At 46.2% G+C, this 21,278-nt stretch overlaps 1 protein-coding gene across 2 annotated transcripts in view; it reads left to right on the top strand.

Annotated features, from left to right (window-relative positions):
• The window catches only part of GTF2H4 (general transcription factor IIH subunit 4), a 57,183-nt gene that overhangs the window by 9,334 nt on the left and 26,571 nt on the right, over positions 1-21,278 (top strand). For both annotated transcript variants that reach the window (XM_085613794.1, XM_085613784.1), the window contains exons 3-6: positions 2,484-2,615; positions 14,101-14,197; positions 14,436-14,524; positions 15,736-15,844. In XM_085613794.1, the coding sequence (XP_085469920.1) occupies positions 2,484-2,615; positions 14,101-14,197; positions 14,436-14,524; positions 15,736-15,844 (427 nt within the window). The remainder of the gene's footprint in view (positions 1-2,483; positions 2,616-14,100; positions 14,198-14,435; positions 14,525-15,735; positions 15,845-21,278) is intronic.

The following is a 21,278-nucleotide window of genomic DNA, read 5'->3' on the forward strand; positions in this document are numbered from 1 at the left end:
ATTGGGACGTAATAACCAAAAAGCTGGATCGGAAATTATACCACCAATTCAGAATTGGTACCCTTCCTTTAGGTTCCTTTACTTCTAGCTGGTCCTTAAATGGCACTGATAAATGCCCATCCTGTAAAAATTTGGTCGAAACAGAAGATCATTTTTTATTTGTATGCCCGGCATATTACCAACCTAGGCGAGTCTGGCTGCGACCTGTGTGTCGTGAACTAGGTGTCAGATCAGCCCAGGCCGCTAGAAGGATCCTAAAGACTGATACATCTTCTCTTGTGGTCATCGGTCTAGCCAAATATATTAGTTGGGCGTGGCTTATACGGAAAAGATGAAATTTTACCACTGGTTATACATACTATAGCGTAGCATTACCCCCAACTGTAGAATGAATTTCAAGTCAAAGTCTATGTATGTTTAATACTTTTTTATTGATCTTAACCTGTTATTTATTAAATAGCTTTTAGTCTCAATTGTTATAAATAATACATTAACTTTTTAATTGTATTTGATGAATTTTAAATGTCTTTTAAGATGAAATATTCGAAATAAAGACTGTTTTGACTGACTGACTGGCTATTGTATGGTAGGTATGGGCTGTAGGTTATATAAGGTGGGCAGGTATAGAAAGTATGTTACAATAGTTATGGTAGGTTAAGTGTGTTAACTATAGTAGATACTGTATTTTTTGGTAGTTAGGTAAATATATTACTTATGAAGATAAGTAGATAATGTTAGTACCCAGGTATGGTGCATAGGCTTGGTAGACAAGAAAGGGTAGTTATGTTTGGTATGATAGGTAGGTTATGTATGGTACCTTAGTTATAGTGAGTCAAGACTATTGGGTATGGTCTCTAGGTATGCATGACAGTTATAGGTATAGTAGATATGAATGGAATGGTAATTAAGAGGTATGGTGCGTAGGTTGGTAGGTAGATTTGATAGATTAGGTATGCTAGCTTAGGTATGATATGTAGTTTAGGTAAGATATGTACGATTTGGAAGATTGGGTATGGTTAGGTGAAGTGATTAATGGTAGAAGTGGTAGGTAGGTATGGTACATAAGGAGTTATGTATTTTAGAATGGTAGGTAAGAATAGTTTAAGTATGGTAGGTAGTTGTTGGTTAAGAATAATAGGCGTGTAACGTATAATATGTTAGTTATGGTCCTTAAAGTAGATTAGGTGGGGTAGGCAGGCATGATAGACAGGTATGTGTGGTAGTTGTAGGTTAGGTATGGTAGGTAGCTGTGGCAGGTAAGTAGCTATGTTAAGTTGGTATAGTGTGTAGGTTTTCTAGGCATGAAAGACGAGATATGTTCTGTTCAGTTTGATAAGTTCTGTTTGTACGGTAGCACATAATAGCATTTTGTGCCTTTACCAATTTGCACTATTAAAGCATTATCTAGATTTCATTGTCTAGACTTCTTGATTGCTAATCGCAGATTTGCACTTTTTTATGTACTCTTTAAAAGAGCACTCACAATAGACAGCTTGTGCTCACTCATAGTTTCTATTTACAGTTCACAAGAAGCAGCAGATATTTCCTATGAAGGGTTCAAGTTATTTTACACTGCACTTATATTTTGTATGGTTTTTGTTATTGTGTTGATTTCATTGTTTATTTAAATTAGTATATGCCATAACTTAAATGCAGTTTTGTCTAAAATGATTGAAAAAAGTGATGGGATGAAGCTTACTACCAGAGTGGATGCTCATTAGTCCTAATATTTTCTGTCCTCGTATTTATTTAAGCCGTTCCTTTTTTTGTGAGAGTTTAGAGACAAACCCTTCAAAGTGTTTGCTGCAGCAACCTTCTTGCCATGTGGGCTACAGGGCCTCCGCGGATAAGTCTCATGGCATAAGACCTTGTCTTAGAAGCACATTGTGTTATATCTCCTGTCGGTCCCGTATCTGTCATGTCGGTGACCTGTCTCTCTTCCCATTCATGTATCACTCCTGTAGCTCTCCTGTCACTCCCCCATTTCTCCTGTCACTCTCTGTCTCTTCTGTAAGCTGTCTCTCCTGCCAGTGTTCAGTATCTCCTGTATCTCTCTCTTGTCGTTCCCCTGTCTCTCCTCTCATTCATGTATCTCTCCTGTCACTCCTGTATCTCTCCTGTGGGTCCCCTGTCTCTCCTCCCTGCAGTTGATCCTGATTTGTATCTTTTCGTCTCCATTACATTTGTGACCTGCTTTGCACTCAATAGCATTCCTCTGACATGAGTTCTGCCTTCCCAGAAGTGCACCGAAGGCTTGTTTCTCCTTCCCCTACGGTCAATGATACTGGAGTGGAAGGGAAGCACACACCCTAAGAATTATTTTGGGTGCTGTCAAGTGAACTTTACAAGCTGGTAGATGACCAGCCCTGCCTGGGGATTTGTGAGACCTGCTAACTGCCAACCACGCATCTGACTTTTCTTTTTCTTTAGTCTTGCTAATATTTGTTTTGCTACCTTCACGTTTTCTGTTTTTAACTATTTAGGGAACATGAAGAAAGTACAGAGGTTCTGTCTGGCCTACGCCTGTGGCACACTCAGCAGCTCCCGGGGGGGCTGCAAGGGCTGCTGCTGAACCCCACCTTCAAAGAGAACCTTCGGATCGCACTGCTTGGTGGGTGAGTAGAACCTGCAGCAGGGCTGGAAGTATTCCAGTAGGGTCTGCAAGGGTGCAGCTACTACAGCAGTGTTACAGAAAGACAATGATGCGTGAGTTGCCATCAGTCTAGACTTGATCATTCACTGAAGGGCGCAAGGGCAGCGGTGTCCTTGCCCATGAAACCAGTGGTTGTTACTGAAGGAGCCTCTTAGGGATCAATATCCAATATTACATTTATTAATTTATTTACTGTTTTATAGAGAGCGAATGTGACCCGTTAGGGTATCAAAGCACTTTACATGGATAACAAGTTGTATACGAAGTTCGGAATAGGCGATATAATAAGCAATTACATAGGTAGGGATAGACGAACGTGCATACACTTGGGGGAATAACAAGTCATTTACAGTATTTGGAACAGGCGATCATGAGAACACTTTGCAGAGATAACCAGCTATTTACAGAAGTAGGAATGGGCGAAGGGTACCCTAGCGGGAGATAGGAGAAGTGACAGCGACAAACAGAAGATGCACAATGATGAGCAATAGACCATGATACCAGAACACAGGGTTAAGGCACAGATATCAAGACCGGTTTACATAGGTGGAGTTCAAGTTAGGAGCAAAAACATACCTCCAGGCGGCTGAGCTGTGTGTGCACTGAGCAAGATTATGGGAGGAATTTGCCCATTAGGAAAGTTTTAGCTTCCTTTTTGAATCTTGACAAAGAGGGTGTACTTCTGAAGTTAGACGGCAACAAGTTTCAGATTTTAGGAGCGGCCCCAGAGAAAGCTCGGTTGTATGTTTTATTTTCTTGCTGAAGAGGGGTGGTTTTAGCACAAAGTCTCTGGCAGACCGGGAGTTCCTGACTCATCCAGATTCTACGATTTTCTGGGCAAGATATGCAGGAGAATTTGAGTGTAACATGTTATGTGTGATACAGGCCAATTTGAGTTGGATTCTGGCTTCAAAACGAAACCAGTTCAGCGCCTTCAGGTGCAGTGAGATGTTGTTGAATTTTTTGGAGCCTGTTAAGAGTCTAGCGGCTGTGTCGAGACAAGCCTTTAGGGGGGGCCGTTGAGATCTTGGGTAGGCCAGAGAGGGTTGAGCATCCGTATTCGATCCTAGAGATAACTAATGCCTGAACTGCCATTTTTAGGTCTGATGTTTCTAGGAATGGTTTTAATTTTCTCAAGTACCTCAGGTGAAACCTGGAATTTTTGGCCAAAGAGTTGATGTGATCTGCATATTCAGGTTGCTGTCCAGTGTGATTCCAAATGATTTGGCTGTGCCCACTATGGTCGAGTGCAGTTCAGCATGGTGATCGTCTTGGTCCATTCCAGTACGTCAGTGGTACTTTTAGGATGGGAAATTAGAGGAAACTCAGTTTTTGCGCATTTAGTTGAGCCATTGTGCAGTCAGCTTTAGGGCCTCATTCATTGATTTGATCTTCTCTAGAGATGAGATTTTAATGTAGATCTGAGTGTCATCCGCATACATGTGGAAAGAGATGTTGGCTATACGCAGTATTTCAGCTAACGGTTCAAGGCAGAGGTTGAAGAGAGTTTGGGAGAAAGTTGAACCTTGGGGGGACTCCAATCGTTATCGGAGAAGGAGAGGATAGATTACGGTTGACTAAGAATCTATGTGAGCGGTTCCGAAGGAAGGATCTAAACCATTTGAGAACAGCCCCCACTACTCCCATCCAATTTTCAAGCCGTTCTAGTAGTTTCTCGTGGTTTACTGTGTTGAATGCCAATGATCGGTCCAACAGAATTAAGATTTGCTTTGGTCAGGAGCTTGGAGGGCGTCATCTACAATATGGAGAATGGTAGTTATAGTGCTGTGATCTGGCCTGAAACCAGATTGGCATTCGTCTAGCAGGTTGAATTTGGCAACGTGTTGGCTCAGTTGATGTTGCGCACATCTCTCAAGTACTTTCGCTAGAAGACGAATATTGGATATTGGTCTGAAACTATTCGGTTCAGCTGGATTCAATGTGGGTTTTTTTAAGATGGGGCTGACTTGACCAGCTTTTAGAGAGTCCGGTATGGACCTTTGCGTTAGGGAAGCGTTGATCATTGTAGTCCAGATGGGTATGATAATTGGTTGGTTGTGGCCAAGCAACTTGAGGGGAGCCGGTCATTGAAGTGGTTTTTCGGTTTTATGGAGGATAGACTTTTGAAGATGGAGTGGTTGTCATATAGCTGGAAGGTGGACCGGTGTGCTTGGTTTTTGGCTACTGCCTTGTGGGAATGTGTAGATAAATGGATCTCTGGAAGAGGAAAACGGACGCTAGAGGCAGAATTCAGCTCGTTTCCTGAAGAGTTGATTTTGGCTGTAAAGGAGGAGGAGAACTCATCACAGCTCATTAGGGATTTTGTTGCTTCTTTAGAGGTTTTTGCCAGTTTGTTTAATTGCTGTCTTACAGTTTCAAAGAGCTTACGAAGTCTGTTCTTAGAGATCTCCAGTTCCGATCTAAAGAATTTCTTTTTTATTGAGGATGCTCTTGTACTCATTTTTGGTCTTTCGGAGAAGTTTTAGTTGGGAGGCGGAGGGGTGTTGTCTCCAATTTCTTTCTGTTAGCCGAAGAATTCTTTCATTATTAAGGGACCCGTTGAACCAGGGATTTTTGTCTTTAACCTGAGATCCTTTTAGTTTTAACGGGGCTAGAGAGTCAATTATGTCAGACATTGTTGAGTTGTAGTGCTTATTAAGTTGTTGAACATTTGATAACTTTGGGGGAGAGGGGAGATCCTTCTCGCAACGCGCGGCCAGCTTCTCAAAGTCTATGCTTTTTGTGTCCCTAAGCCCGAGTTTCGGTTCCACTAGTTGCGCTGATCTTTCCTTGTGTCCGCCCGGTATTTTGGAAGGTAATAGCGTGGTTGTCTGACCAGTCACAGGGAGCAATTGAGTTTAGCCTGACCGCTGTTGCCTCAGAGATGATCCAATCGTGTGAGTTGGTAGAGTGCAAGGAGTAAGTGTTTCGTCAACTAGGAAGTCTTTAAGGGCGTTGACCTGGGGGTCATTAAAGTCGTTCCAGTGAAGACTAAAGTCTCCAAGGAAAATATCTTCGAAATTGGTGGGGGAGGGGCATCTGCAGTAATAATTTCCATGAGGTGATCCATGAATGTGTCATTCTTACCTGGGGGTGGTAGAAAGTGTGCAGTTTGCACAATTGGTTAGAGTCGTTACATATGGAGAGTGCGAGATATTCGCAGGAGTCAAGGGGATCAGAGTGAAGTTCGGTAACGGAGAGGTCAGATCGGTAGATGCAAGCAATACCTCCCCCTTTTTTTAATTTTTATCTGTCAAGCCTTATGATGTTGTAGTTTGGAGGGAGCAATAAGTCCAGATAAGGCGATGATGCTTCATTGAGCCATGATTCGGTTAAGATTGTTACGTTGGTTTCTTAACTCAGGATGAGTGCGGCGATGTTGAAGGCATGCTTTACTGCTGATCGGCAATTAAGTAGGAGGCCAGAGAGTGGTGATTCTGAGTTCCCCTGGGTTGTGTTGCGAGTTTGGGTCAATAAGGGTACTTGCGTTAAGTTGTTGCTGTTTACTCCTCTGTTTCTATGTGTTGACATTCTATTAGTATTGATTGAAACCGTATGAATTTTGTTTTCATCTTTCTTGTCTGGAGGACTGGAAGCGGCAGGAGTTGCCGCATAAGAGGAGAGCTAGGGTTTCATCCTCCGATAGGTAGTTGAGTTGATTGCGAGGGGAATAGTGTCTATTGGCCAGCGACATGGGTTGAAGGAAAGGCTTGGTTTGTGGGTAGAGAACTGTTTTTTAAGTGAGCTTGATTTTCGAGAGAGAGTGCTCAGTAAGGTGTAGGATGCTCTTCATTTCAAGAACAGTGTTATGGATGCTCTGAGCTATGTTGGCTGTTCTAAGGTTCAGAGCTTCAAGGTCCGTTAGTGAAGGTTGTACTAGCGGCAAGGGGACCTGCGTATCAGGACTTGGACTGCTAGTATACTCGGGGAACCTGATAGAGGTGTTCGACCTCCCTGTGGCTGGATTTCTGAACGGAGAGGTGTGCAAAGGGCTAGTCATGCTCAGTAGGGTGGCTAAAGGGCCTTTTGAAGGGGGGGTTGGGGGGGATAAACGGTGAGCTCCGGGTGACTTGTGTGCTTGCCGCTATAGAAGTGGGATCGAGGCGAGGATTGGATGATGGGGTTGCAGTAGAGGATGTTGGAGAAGAAGATGTAGAGGAGAAGTAGAGTGTGTTGGGGGCTGTGGAGGATGGTACTCTATTAGATTTAGGGGAGATGCTGCCCTGAGTACCATGCTGTAGGGACATCCCGTTGAGGAGATTAGTGCCAGTCCAATCTTTGGGAGAGATTTTGAGGGGGCTTAGGGGAGTAGCTTCAGCTTTGGTGGACATAAGCGGGAAGCCCTTACCCTGCGATGCAGACTTTGTGCTGTGCTCTGACGTGGGTTAGATTGAGACAGCGGGCGCTGGGGGTGCTTTGAGGGATTTGAGTCATGCACCTGCTCTTTGAGGAGGTCATCACATTTTTTGAGATCCTTATTTGGAGCTTGGATCAGAACGGTGCCATTTTTATAGATTGTAATGTTAAGGTCAGCCCCTAGGTTTTGGGAGGGAGCGATCGTAAATTTGGCGTTGTATGGAATATTTCTGGTTTCAAGAACATTAAGTAGGTTTATTATGGCTGCCCGCCATAGTGTTGTTTTTGTGATGTAGAATATAAGGTCATTAACAATGATGCCCTTTTCCAAGTTGAAGTACAGGTCGGAGATCAGAGTCTCAGCGTGTCTTCTCAGAAGATTGTGCTGGAAGGATTTTGCGGCAGTCTTGGATAGGTTGGGTGGGTATATGATAGTGTAGGAGTTGCCTCCTGCTGCATTCAGGCATGATCCTGCCATACTGGTGAGAAAGAGGAAAGCGGGTAAATTAAGGTGAACGATTCTTGGCTGATTGAAAGAGTGATTCTAACACCTTTCTCTGTGATTTCCCTAGATAGAGGAGATAGAGTGAGAGAATGAAGGTTACACAGACTAAGTGGTGCTGTCCGCTTACCTAGTGGCTTCCCTAGAGTTCTGGTCGGGCTATCCAAAGGCAGAGATGATCTGGGGATGGATTAATCAGAGTAAATAGAGTAGTAGTGTGGCTATGATTCTAATAAAATCCCTATCCTGTGTTGTAGGGAGTAATACGACTTCCCTTCGATATGTAGGGTAATCGCATAGGACTGGCAAATGATACGAGGATCCAAGGAGAGAGGACTTCAAATCAGTTAAAAGAGCCCACTTTCCGGAGCCTGAGGACGTTTAAAGATGGCCGCTATGTAGCAAGGGGTGTCAGGAATAAAACGTCCTATTTTTGTTTCTGAGGACAGGTAGCTTGGGCCTATATCCAATCTTGCTGCTGGCAGTCCATGAGGAGGGGCAAGGTGAAAGAACCGCAAATCGGTTACAAGAGCCCTCTTTCCTGAGCCTGGGATGTTTAAAGATGGCCGCTCTATTGCAAGGGGTGACGCAAATAAAAAGTCCTATTTAGGTCTCGGCTAGCGATGGCTGCGCTTGCGCAGTCTCGCTCGCGAGACATAATGACTTGGGTGAAGAGGGGCTTGAACCCGCCCCTCTTCTTCCCTGTTCTCCATTGGCTGGCCTAGTAAATGCTGGCCAGCCATTGGAGAAGAGGTCCCGTCACTCTGATCCTGCCCCGTCCTTTTCGGATCGGGGGCGTGTTTTTTGCGAAAAGTCTCAGGGAGGAGACAACAGCAAAACACGCCCCCGAATCCGAATAGGGCGGTGCCTTTCTCCGAGGCATTTCTGCTCTGCCACGGAGAAAGGCAGTCGTGTGCTCGTCCGCTCCCCCTTCGTCCGGTTGCAGGGGCTTGGAAGACAGCATCTGGGCAATTTCGCATAGCCAGCTCTGCACTGGCACCTAAGTGGGATTAAATCATAAGCAACCTAGCCCCATTCGGTACCAAAACTGGTCCGATGTCAGGTGATACTACACATTGCAGCAGCCTCACCTGAACAGCCTGCAGAAAATAATCCAAGTGAAAAGCTGCGGGGGCGCAACAGAGAGAGCGGGTGCTGTGGCGTAAATTACGAAAGGTGCTCTTACAGACGCCGGTGCTGCCGTAGGAAAAGAAGGAGAAGATGACACGCCTATGACGACAGTACAGGCCGGGTGGGCTGCAAACAAAACACACTGCCCGCGCAGAAGAAAACAGGCCTGAAACTCCATCTAGAGGCAGCAACATTAAAAATATGTTTTTCCCCTAACAGGCGAACACGCAGTACTTGTGATCAAGGTTTTTTTTTATCATACGTATTGATGTCTTTATCAGTTTTAATGTGTAATTAAACTGTGGTATTGGAACTTGTAAGGCGCACGCATGATTCTGGAATGCGGTGACGGATTTAAAAGGCTGGAGGACCCCAAATATCCTGGAATTCATGTGGTCGCATCCTCACCAGGAACAGCTAGAGTACACAGTGGTGGTTTTATTGACTCCCTACAGCTCTACTACTCTATGAGCAGTGAAAGAATGGCGGCTGCGATGCAAAATATAACAACTTCCTACCCAAAACCTACTGCCCTCGTAATAAAACCTTTATTGTGACCAGCATCATTTCACCGTCTCGCAACGCGCCACACGCACCCTTGTGCATCCCAGGGGTGCTTTCACCTTCGTCACTGTGCCACCCCCACCTCCTTACCATGGGCAACACGAAGCCCTGGTTGTAATCCGTGTGCTCGCCGATCAAGTTCACCCGGCCTGGGGCGGACACTGCGATTTTGGGAGCGGTTCCCCCCAAAGCCTCTACGTACACCTGGCGCGCAAAGGCCAGCAGTGCTCCGGGGTCTGTAGGAGTCCCGGACATGGCGCCCACTAAAGTCGTTCAAAGCTTCGAAGGGACGTGTCTTTGGGACAGGATGGAGGACAGGGCTCAATCTGTGCCAGAAATTCTAATTATGTCAGGCTTTAGAAACGTCCTCTCTGTAAAGAGAACGCCACTTGGTACCAGGGTTTGTGAAGAGAGCGTTGTACTGGGTGGATTTGTAAAGAGAACGTCGGCTTGTGCAAGGGTATGAAACTCCGGCCTGAGCTACGGTGCTTACAAAGAACACCGAGATTTGCAGAATTTGAAACCGGAAATGCTGGATTGCAACACAAAGAGTAACTGTGTCAGCGTAACTTTGAGCACAGCTTCCCTCTGTTCGGAAGGAGCACACACAGTACGGCCCTTTTACAGGCTCTGAAAACAAGACGTTCGAGTGTAGCCGGATAAGTAAAGTTCTATTTGTTCACTCCGCCAGGTGGTGCGCAACTACTACACCACAGCACCTGTCACAGGTAAGAGTCAGCACCCGGACGTTACTTCCGTACCACTCAAAGACTTTCTCCTCTTCCTTGTTTGTATGTTCCCACCCAGGATCCTAGTCCCTCCCCTTCCTCCGCCCCACAATTTACTTCTCTTCCGCTTCCTGCGTCCTCGGCGATGGGTTTTGCGACGTGCTGTCAGAGAGAAGTCCTTATGCGCAAGCGCACTGTGCAACTGGGCTCCCTGTGTGAACGGACGGACTGCTTTCCCATTCACCATCGCCTTTTTAGGTCTCGGCTAGCGATGGCTGCGCTTGCGCAGTCTCGCTCGCGAGACATAATGACTTGGGTGAAGAGGGGCTTGAACCCGCCCCTCTTCTTCCCTGTTCTCCATTGGCTGGCCTAGTAAATGCTGGCCAGCCATTGGAGAAGAGGTCCCGTCACTCTGATCCTGCCCCGTCCTTTTCGGATCGGGGGGCGTGTTTTTTGCGAAAAGTCTCAGGGAGGAGACAACAGCAAAACACGCCCCCGAATCCGAAAAGGGCGGTGCCTTTCTCCGAGGCATTTCTGCTCTGCCACGGAGAAAGGCAGTCGTGTGCTCGTCCGCTCCCCCTTCGTCCGGTTGCAGGGGCTTGGAAGACAGCATCTGGGCAATTTCGCATAGCCAGCTCTGCACTGGCACCTAAGTGGGATTAAATCATAAGCAACCTAGCCCCATTCGGTACCAAAACTGGTCCGATGTCAGGTGATACTACACATTGCAGCAGCCTCACCTGAACCGCCTGCAGAAAATAATCCAAGTGAAAAGCTGCGGGGGCGCAACAGACAGAGCGGGTGCGGTGGCGTAAATTACGAAAGGTGCTCTTACAGACGCCGGTGCTGCCGTAGGAAAAGAAGGAGAAGATGACACGCCTATGACGACAGTACAGGCCGGGTGGGCTGCAAACAAAACACACTGCCCGCGCAGAAGAAAACAGGCATGCCGTCATCCAATCGTAGGGCTGAGTGCAGTCTTCCGGGATCACTCATCCAGTAATAAATTGGCAGACGTCTCTCAGCCAATCCACAGCCGTGTAGTTTCAGAGCACTATTGGCCAATGAACAGTTGGCAATAGCATCCCAGCCAGTCACATGACAAAAGTTCAACAAACCAATCCCTGATTGTCACAGTACTGCCCTATCTAAATAGAATATGTTTTCTTTTACCTGATTGAGTGTGTTTACTTGGAGCCGCTGTTTCGGTCCTCGTGCGCAGTGATTACCGTGTTTACCGGTGATAAAGCGCAATCTTGGCACGACTCACACGTTCGATGCTTGTCGCCAAGAGGCACTGAAGCATTTGTGTGGCACCCCCGCATACAGAGAAGGCATATTTGGTTGCTGTTCTCCGCGGGAACCATCATGTTGTGCGAAAGGTGGAGCATGGTGGCAGAGATCGTGTTGCATTTAGATGAGCCCGGTGAGGACAGTGACATTGTCTGTCTTTGCTCCAGAGCCTTTTCAAAGTAAGCGGCCGTACAATTCTTATGTTTTCACGTACAATTGTTTAAAGTGAAATTAGACCGAGCTGATGTTGTTTGGCGCACTTTTTTTTGCAGAAGAACATTTTATAGCGCTTTGTTCTTAGATTTTCCCCAACTTTGTCTTGACATAAAAATTATGTTTTTTGTTCTATCGTTTTCAATGTGTAGGACTCACAAGTGACGCTTGTCAAGTTATGTTATGTAACCTAGCATTTGTGTAGTGTGCATCTACCAATGGTGGTATCATAGTGCCAACTGTTCAGAACGATTACAGGTAGTTGTTTGGAGAGATGTGTGTTTGTAATATTGCCTATGTGGAAAGAGTGGCTAGAGGTACACACGGGACTAACATCTGATCTGTTTGTGTCGCAGCAAAGTTGATGCTGATAGTACGCATGCATTGTATAATAGAGGTAGCGAGGAAATATGATGTGCATTGCACAACGTTTATTCCTGATTGTATGGCAGTATCATGCTTGGTGTGCTACCCCTTTGTCAATGCGGTAGTCATTTAACACTAAGGGAGTAAAGTAAATTACTCATTGCTGAATTTAAAAGTGCTGAAGTCACAGTCTCGGTAAATCCCCAGACCCTCAATAATAGGTTTGTGCGTTTCTTTTACAAGCTTGGAAGGTGCAGGCCACGAAAGTCCTAAGCACAGTTCCCCAGAAATACCAACAACGGTATCAGTATGTGGGGATATAAACTGGGAACTGTGAAATATGAGAAAGCATATATCCGTTATTTGTTGAAGTAATATAGGTTATTGACAAGAAAGGGGTCAGGATTATAAGAGCCAAGGAACTTCAGGCGACATAAATTGCAGAGATTCTGGCCCTGGGCACTTTCCAAGGCAAAGCAGCTCACACAGGGAAATTGTCATAGGAAGTCACTCAAACCTTTATTGCAGGGTAACTTAAATTTGAAGAAAAGATAGACTCTTCTTGGACAATGTAAAAACAGCTCTTTACTGTTGCGATGGGGAGATCGACTGTCTTCACACAGGCAAGTAGCTGGTCTCAATTTGCTGCATCACAGACAGCTATTTTCAAACAGAGCTAAACAATGGGGGTTGAGAAAGTTCAGGAAATAGATTACTAGACGGTAACACACTGGTACACTTTAATGATAACAAGCATTTACAATGCAACGGTCTCGGCATTGTTAAAGTTAGAGCTATTGGCATTGCTCATGACATTTTTTTTGTTTATGTTTTTGTTTTTAAAACATGTAAAGAAACGGCATTGTTATATACAATGTCAATAGCTTAATCAGTGTGTGTGTAGGTGGCTCTGTGTGTGGGTGCAAATGCAATGGGTCTCGCATTTGAGAGTGATTAAGCTATTGACATTGTAAATAACAATGCCGTTTCTTTAAATGTTTTAAAAACAAAAACATAAACAAAAATAATGTCATGAGCAATGCCAATAGCTCCAACTTTACCAATGCCGAGACCATTGCATTGTAAATGCTTGTTTTGTTTTTGAGGACAGGTAGCTTGGGCCTATATCCATTCTAGTTGCTGGCAGTCCATGAGGAGGAATGGCCATTTTGGATACATGAGAGAAAACGATAGAGATGGAACAGCAGGGAGGCAATTTTGAGATAATGGGAAAACAAATAGAAAATATGGAGCTGCAGACCTACACAAAAACAAGGCCCGGTCAAGGACCAGGACTCGATACTCGGGAAGGCTGCAGGGCGCCAGCCTGTCACGCACTTCTGCTTGCACATTTCAGTGACGGGCTAAAGTAATAAGTACATGCTGGAATGAGTGCGTACCCGACCAGCATGCACTCAGAAGCACGGTTCAGGGTCCACGAGCCTCCATAAAGACAATCCAGTTGAGAGCGAGGCTCTCGATCGTGACCACAACAAGCCACAGGCAGGAGCATAGCCCGCCCCCTGGCTGGATCCGACAGGGAACACTGGCAACAGGAGGCGGCATCCAATTCAGGGGTCCTTGAGCCACGGCGGTGGCCTCAGAGAAAAGGGGTCAACGAGCTGCAGTGGAGAGGAAACCAAATCTCCGAACCAGGAGCATACAGGCAGCGGCGAGTAGCAATGAGGGGTCCGCGAGCCACCAAGGAAGAAGCCTGAGTTGAGTCTCCGGAGTCAGGAACAAGCAGGGAGCGGCCCCTGATGGGGAGATCAACCGACCCCTGGTCTAGACCCGGCAGGGATCTTGAGGAGCGGGCGGCGACCTCTGACAGAGGTCGCTAGAGGAGGCCCCCTGGCTGCATTCGGCGAAGATCGTAGCAGCAAGAGGCGTGGCAGCAGACGGTAGGGAGCAGCTCTCGTTCCAGGGCTGCGCAGTGCAAGGGCTGAGAGCCGCCCCTGTGCTGAGCTGCAGGCAGTCGACCAGGCTGGTGTGAAGCAGGCACTCGCCGGATACCAGGCACCCGAGCTCCAATGCTGCAGGCCCAAACGCCGCAAGGGAGACCCGTCGGGCTGGTCTCTTCCATGAAGTCCACGACCCCCACCTTCACTGCAATCGCACGATCCCGCAGACAAAACTGGAGCAGAGGACCCAGCAGCCTACTCTCTAAGGTGCTAAATAGATTGAAATATAAGGTAGTGAGACAGTTGACTAGATCACTCGTCCTTAATTCATCCAGTATGTGCAGTGACTTCATTTCATCCCTAAGAAACAATATCTTTCTTGTTTCTGTGCAGGGGTAAAGCGTGGGCTGATGACGGCAGCTTACTGGGACGAGACAGACATGCCCGTGATGTGCTTTCGCTCGACAAGTATGCTGAGGAGCGCTGGGAGGTGAGTGCATGGTTGGAGTTGTGGCGGAGAATCATTTCATGCCAGGGGTTGAAGAGGTGTATGATTCTTGTCCCCCCGCCGTAACTGGACGCATTTGCACAAGAATGCTCATGAGATTGAGAGAGTTGGAGCCCAAAGAGGTGCTTGTTCAAAGCCTTGTGCTTGGTGCCGGTTGTAGGGTTAAAGGATACATGTGTAACACGTTTCTAGTTCCTTATGACATCTCTTCCCCCTGCAGGTAATCCTTCATTTCATGGTGGGCTCCCCCAGTGCAGCAGTGAGCCAGGATCTTGCGCAGCTGCTGATCCAAGCGGGGCTGATGAAGAGGTAAGAAGGTGAATGCAGCAGCTTTCAGAATTTTTTGTTTTATTCTGGCCAGTACCTTGGCGTCACAGTGACTCCTTGTGTCTGAGAAGCAGACTGCGGCCACTGTCATATCCATGGGCAGAGACATACTTGGCTGCCTTTGAGTGGGAGCCAGGCTAAGGCCCCTTCCAAGATACCTGACAGAGCTGTACTCTTGACTCCCAAGTGTTGCTGCCCAGAAGACAGACTGCAGCCACGCGTGTGATGTCTATATATCTGGTATTTTGAAACAAATAGGACCACAAAAGAATGGGTCGTTGAATGCATGTGTGAGGCATTCCTTTCCAAAAACATTTATTTCTGAGATGAGAGGTCAAGAGCACTTGAAGCAGTTTGACCAATATATAAAAAAAAAACTTAAAATGGTTTAAAAATAATCTTTCAAACATGGGGCGAATCTAGCATGGGTGTGGAGGGGAGCCTCTGTTTCCCATAGTGTGTGAGCAGAAACCTCAGAGCTGTCTGTGTCTGCCTTGGAAGCTATACTGTCTCGATCTCGTTTCTTGTTGTGTCTCACCTGCCTCTCGGCTGTGGAGACGCGGTGCATGTATGTAAATCTGTATTTTGTATGTGCATGTAGGCCCCCTTGCCCCGTATGCAGCCTTCTGATCAGTCTGCCCTCATTGAGCGCCTCACCCTGCTCTGTGCAGTGTTGGTCCACGGTTCTGTGCCACCTGCTTATTCTGTCCTGTTCCTCCATAGAGAACATGGGCGCCTCTGTGTCCCACTACATTGAACACAGTATCCTACTTTTCGATGCGCTAGCCCAAGGTACTTCCTGTTTATTCCGTCCATTGCCTTGCCCTTCACAATGAGGATTGAAGCCCCTATGCCCCCTCCCCACCCCTCCACATTGAGCCAATTATCCTGCTCTGTCTGATGTTACCCCCTTGGGTACTGGACCCCTGCTCATTCTGTCCTCGCTCGCTCCAGAGTAAGTTGGAATCTCCTCTAGTTGAGGTGTCCTGCCCTCTGTCAGTCAGAGATGCCAGTGAACCCAAGATTCTGCGCTGTCTGGTGTTAGCCTGATGACCTGTGCCCACTGCACATTGCGTCTGTTCTGTATCCTTCCACTGTGAGCTTGGAACCTCTTCTAGCTGATGTGCTCTGAGGAGCTGTGAAGTCTGATGAGCCTGTGCTTCTTACTCCTTGTGTCTGTTCTCTGCCTGCAGTGAGCCCGGAGAAGCCCCATGCATCTCCTCTGCTGGCTTCCAGTTCCTACTCCTGGACACGGCATCCCAGCTCTGGTACTTCATGCTCCAGTATCTGAAAACAGCTGAGGTGAGACCCTGTCAGCTTCTCCATGGACACCAGACGGAGAGTGGTGTTTTCCTGTCATTGAGTGGGTTGTGGGAGGGAGGAGGAGGACAATTTTATAACAGTTTTTTTGTATGAAGTTGGCAAACCTGGCTCTAGGTAGCAGCTTGGTCTATGGCTAATCTTACTTTCTTCTCTAAGACTTACGTTCTCAGTTCCTGACTCCAGTGTACCTTTACCTGCACTACGTCTCTGCTTCCCCTTCACTCCCCTCACCCATCCTTGGCTGTCCTCTGTAATGGACTGTATGTAGTCCTTCCAAATAGGTGTACTTAAGAAACTACAGACACTTCAAAATGCAGCCGCATGATTACTACTAAAAATTCCAAAATCTCAACCGACTAGATTAGCCATCAGGCAACTACATTGGCTCCCGGTGAGCCATCGTATCATCTTCAAGGCGCTCTGTCTAGTCTACAAGACCTTGTACGGGAAAGCCCCATCTTAATTTAAGAAAAACCTGGAATGGTATATATCCAGTAGAACCCTCCGTTCTAGTGCAGCTCGATTCATAAAGGTTGCTTCTTTCAAACGTGCCACTTGGGGTGGAAGAAGCTTTTTCAGCTCTACGATGAAGGCATCTTCCCATTGAGTTGATAACAGCTTCTTCACTCTTTGTCTTCAGGAAACAACTTAAAACCTGTCTTTTTAATCAGTGACCCTATGGTACCCATATTCAGGACTGTGATGGCTCATCTCTGTTTTGCATAGTGCCAAGACGCATACGGGTATTCGTGCACTTAAGAAGTCACATCATTCATTCATTCATTCCTCCCTGCTCCTCGTCTCACCTCTGCTCCTCTTTATCTGTTCTTTCTTCTCCATTCGCCAGCCACCCTTCTCCATCTGCTTCCTCCCACACCTCTTGCTGGTGTCATGCTGGGTGTTCTGGAGTCTTGTCTCCAGAAATGAATCCTTCACAGGCCCTTTGTATTTCTTGCTAAGAGAGAGTATGGTTCCTGCCAGCTTACCGGAAGTGGCCACAAAACCAGGCCCACGTGACCTAGGATGCTGCATAGGCTCCTTTGCTCGTGTCCGGGAAGTAAGTTGCCTCCCTGCCCTGCGCCAGTTAGATTGCAGTTGTTAGTGGCATTATCCTTTTCAATCTTCTTAACCAATACCAATCAGGCCTCTGGGCAGACCACAGCACTGAAACAGCCATGACCCACATAATAGATGACGCACTAAAAATCCTTGATCAAAACAAAGCCTGTCTGTTAATCTTGCTGGACCTATCATCAGCCTTTGACACCGTCAAACATGACAACCTGCTAGACCTCCTGAAACAAAGAATGGGACTATCTGGATCAGTTCTAAATTGGTTCAGCTCCTTCCAGCAAAATAGATCCCAAAGTTTCAAGGTTAATCAATCATTGTCTAAGCCCGTCCCAGTTACTTTAAGAGTCCAACAAGGATCTTCCCTCTCCCAAACAGTATTCAACCTATTCCGGAACCACTCACCGAAATTCTCAGCTCCGCTAATGTCCACTATCATATGTACGCAAACGATACACAAATCTATTTGAAAACCCACTCACTAGAGGACATCAAATCTCTCAACCTAACGCTACAGAAAACACAGACCTGGCTGTCCGATAACCATCTGAAACGAAACACTCTTAAAACCGAATTCCTACTAATCACTCCCCTTAACCAATCGACCATCATTCAAGACTGGATGAAACACCTAACAGCACTCAACTGCCAATCCCTCCTAATCGACTCAGCAAAATCGTTGGGAGTCACTCTTGATAACAATCTAAACATGCAGAAGCACTTCAGCACTGCAACAAAAGGGTCAAACGCCTTGAGAAGACTCAAACCCTTCCTTCCCGCAAACGATTTCAAACTGACAGTGCAAGCACTAGTATTCCCAAGACTGCAATATGGGAGTGCTTCGCTCTGCGGTCTCCCCAGATCAACGACTGCTCTCCTTAGAGCCTCAATCAACACAGCAGCGAGACTCATCACAGGCTCAAAAAGAAACTGTCACATCTCTCCTGACCTTAGAGCCCTCAACTGGCTACCTTTCGAAGCCAGGATCAACCAAAAATCACATGTTTGACTTACAAGGCCATACATCACAACACTCCAAGCTACCTGGCACAGAATCTAGCACTCCCCTGTGGCAATAGATTCTCCAGGAGCTCCAATAATATTCTACTGAAACCTCAACGTTTTGCCAAGAAGAAAAACTATAACCGGGCCTGCTCGGGTATGGCGCCCAGAATTTGGAATACACTGCCCACAGAAACCAGACTTAATCCGTCCTTCGTCTCTTTCAAAAAAAGAAGTGAAATCTTTCTTTTATCTAAATTCACTTGAACCCCGTATTTAACTTGTATTTCTATTGTGTGCTCTCATTGAACTGTTTGTTTCCTATATATGCCTGTAAAGCGTTCTGATACCCACAAGGGTCTTGTTCGTGCTATATAAAAGCTTCAAAATAAATAAATAAATCCTGTTACACGGGGGCTTCACCAAAATATAACACATATGAAGGAAATGTAAAAATAAATTGCTTATAACCCTTGTGCCCAATTAGCAGGGCTACTATTGGTCAGCTGGTGTGGGTCTTACGATACACTCGGCTCTGGATGTGAAGTTCGGGATCCAACTAGTTTGATTATTTCTAGAGTATTTCCATGGGGGCAAAGGCTGTAGATGCCCCCAGGGTATCAAGGATGCATCAAAATGATGTGCTCACGTCAGGATCTCTTGTGGAGTCTGTGCCTTCGGGACAAGAAGCCGGACTTGTACTCAACCAATCAGAATTGTAAATAGCGCTTAAAGTTTGTATCCAAGTGCATTTGTAAACTACGCCATCTCTGGAACTGTATTTAGGTTTTGTGTAGCAGGAGTCTCAGCCTGGTTAACCCCTTCTGTGCCCATGACGAGCTGGACTCGTCATGGAGCACAGTCGCGCTGTGCGCATGACGAGTCCAGCTCGTCATGAGGCATTCCCTGGGGAATCCCTCTGGTGCGGGCACCAGAGGGATTCCCTTTCACTGAAAATAGCCTCGGGACCTGGGGAAGAGCTTCCCCAGCTCCCGAGCCCCCCCCCCCCCCTGCTTTCAGTGTAATGGCGTCATTACACTGAAACTGAAATGAGCCAAGAGGCTCATTTCAGTTTCACTTTCTATGTGCTCAGGGGGCTATCTCAACCCCCTGAGCACGTAGAAAGACGGGAGAGGTATCGTTGGAAAGGGGAGAATCTCCCCTTTCAAATGATACCCCTCCCCAGTGGATCCCTGCTTGGGGATCGCCATAGGAGGGCGATCCCCAAGCAGGGATCCACCCACTAGACACCAGGGAGGGGGAGCGGCCCCTTGGGCAAGGGCCTTTGCTCCCCCCAAAGGGGCAAAAAGCCCACTAGACACCAGGGAATTTTCACAGGGAATTATCACAGTCTTTCTGTGCCCCCCCCCCCCCCACCGGGGGGCAGATGGGGCATTGGCCCCTAATCTGCCCCTTCGGGGGGGCAGAAAGCCCACTATACACCAGGGATTTGTTTTCAGTTTTTTTTTTTAGGGTGGGGGCTGCCCGAAACGGGCACGCCAATGCCCCCACCCACCCGCCACCATTACAGCCTTTCTGCCCCCCCCCAGGGGGGCAAAAAGACCACTAGACCCCAGGGAATTAAAAAAAAAAAAAAAATAGGGGTGGGGGCATGGGCCCTTGCCTGTCGCGGGTACTTGGGCCTCCCACACAAGTGAGGCACCGTTTTTATCGGGAGACCCGGGGGAACGCTGGGTGGTAGGAAATTTGTATCAGCCCGGTGATGTCACAAATTTCTCTCACAAAAATGTGTGAAAAAGGTGATTTTTTTTCCAGCTAAATTTGGGGTTTGCAGGGCATTCTGGGTAAGGAAACATTGGGGGATCCACGCAAGCCATACCTCCCTGGATTCCCCTGGGTGTCTAGTTTTCAAAAATGTATAGTTTTGCTAGGTTTCCCTAGGTGCCGGCAGAGCTATGGTTAAAAAACTACAGCTAAGCACTTTGCCAAAAAAGGGTCATTTTTCGCAACGAAATTGAGGTGTGTCCACGTTGCGTTTTTCGCCGTTTCCTGTCGTTGGCACTAGGCCGACCCACACAAGTGAGGTACCATTTTCTCGGAACACTTTGGGGAACGCGGGGTGGGTGGAAATTTGTGGATCCACGCAGATTCCAGAACTTTCCACCAGAGAAATGTGGGGGAAAAGTGGTTTTTTGGCAATTATTTTGGTTTGCATGGGATTCTGGGTAACAGAACCTGGTGGGAGGCAGTCAAGTCACCCCATCCCGGATTCCCCTGGGTGTCTAGTTTTCAAAAAGGTATAGGTTTTCTAGGTTTCCCTAGGTGCCGGCAGAGCTAGGGTTAAAAAACTACAGCGAGGCACTTTGCATAAAAAAGGGTAATTTTGCATTGTGAAAATGTGGTGTGTTCACGTTGGCTTTTGAGCCATTTCCTGTTGTGGGCACTATGCCTACCCCTACAAGTGAGGTACCATTTTTATCGGGAGACTTCGGGTAATTCAGATTTGTAAAGGAACTGTTATTACCTATTGACTTTCGATGCATTTCTGCCTTCCAAATGAAAGACATTGTGTAAAAAAGAAGTCATTCTAAAAAATGACTGATAATTCTCATGCTCGTATGAGTATTCCCAATTTTGGAAATGTGCAAATATCTACTGTTTCTAAACTATATTTTGTTCCCATTTCAGAAATACATAGGTGTCTTTCATACCGATTTTTCCATTTATACATTTTTACAGAATAATTACTATATACCCGGTACATAATAAACAAGCATTTGCAATGCAATAGGTCTCGCATTAGCAAAGTTTGAAGTTGTTGGTATTGTAAATGGCATTGTTTTTATCTATTTGTTTTTAAAAGCGTCAGTGGTGCATTATTTATTCTAGTTTTATGTAGCACTATGTTCCAACGTTTTATACATCGCAGCGCTAAAAGTAACAGCTGTTACAGAAAACGGCACATTGCTTTAATAAGTGGGTTTTAATAATGTAATGAATAAACGTCTAGCGTAGAAAAAAAAGGCCGCCATTGGAAATAGCAATGCCTTTTATTTTTGTTTTCTTTTTAAAAACATAAATAAAAGGTATTGTAATTTACAATGCCAATAGCTTAAACTCTAGTTACTGCAAGACCTATTGCATTGCAAATGCTTTTTTTTGGTATGGCGCACAATGTGAACTGACTGGTTTATGCAACGACCAAATCATAACAAAAGACACCAAGTTCTCAAGAATATCCGCACCTAAAATGTTTGAAATATGCTTCTACCGAAGAGAGATTATGCTGATCCACAGCAAACCAGTCTAGCTATTAACATAACCATTTCTGCCCACACTAAAAATATCCGTGTATCTTTGATTGTGTAAAAATACACAG

The sequence above is a fragment of the Triturus cristatus genome, chromosome 1_1 (genome assembly GCF_964204655.1).
Source record: "Triturus cristatus chromosome 1_1, aTriCri1.1, whole genome shotgun sequence".
Lineage (NCBI taxonomy): Eukaryota > Metazoa > Chordata > Amphibia > Caudata > Salamandridae > Triturus > Triturus cristatus.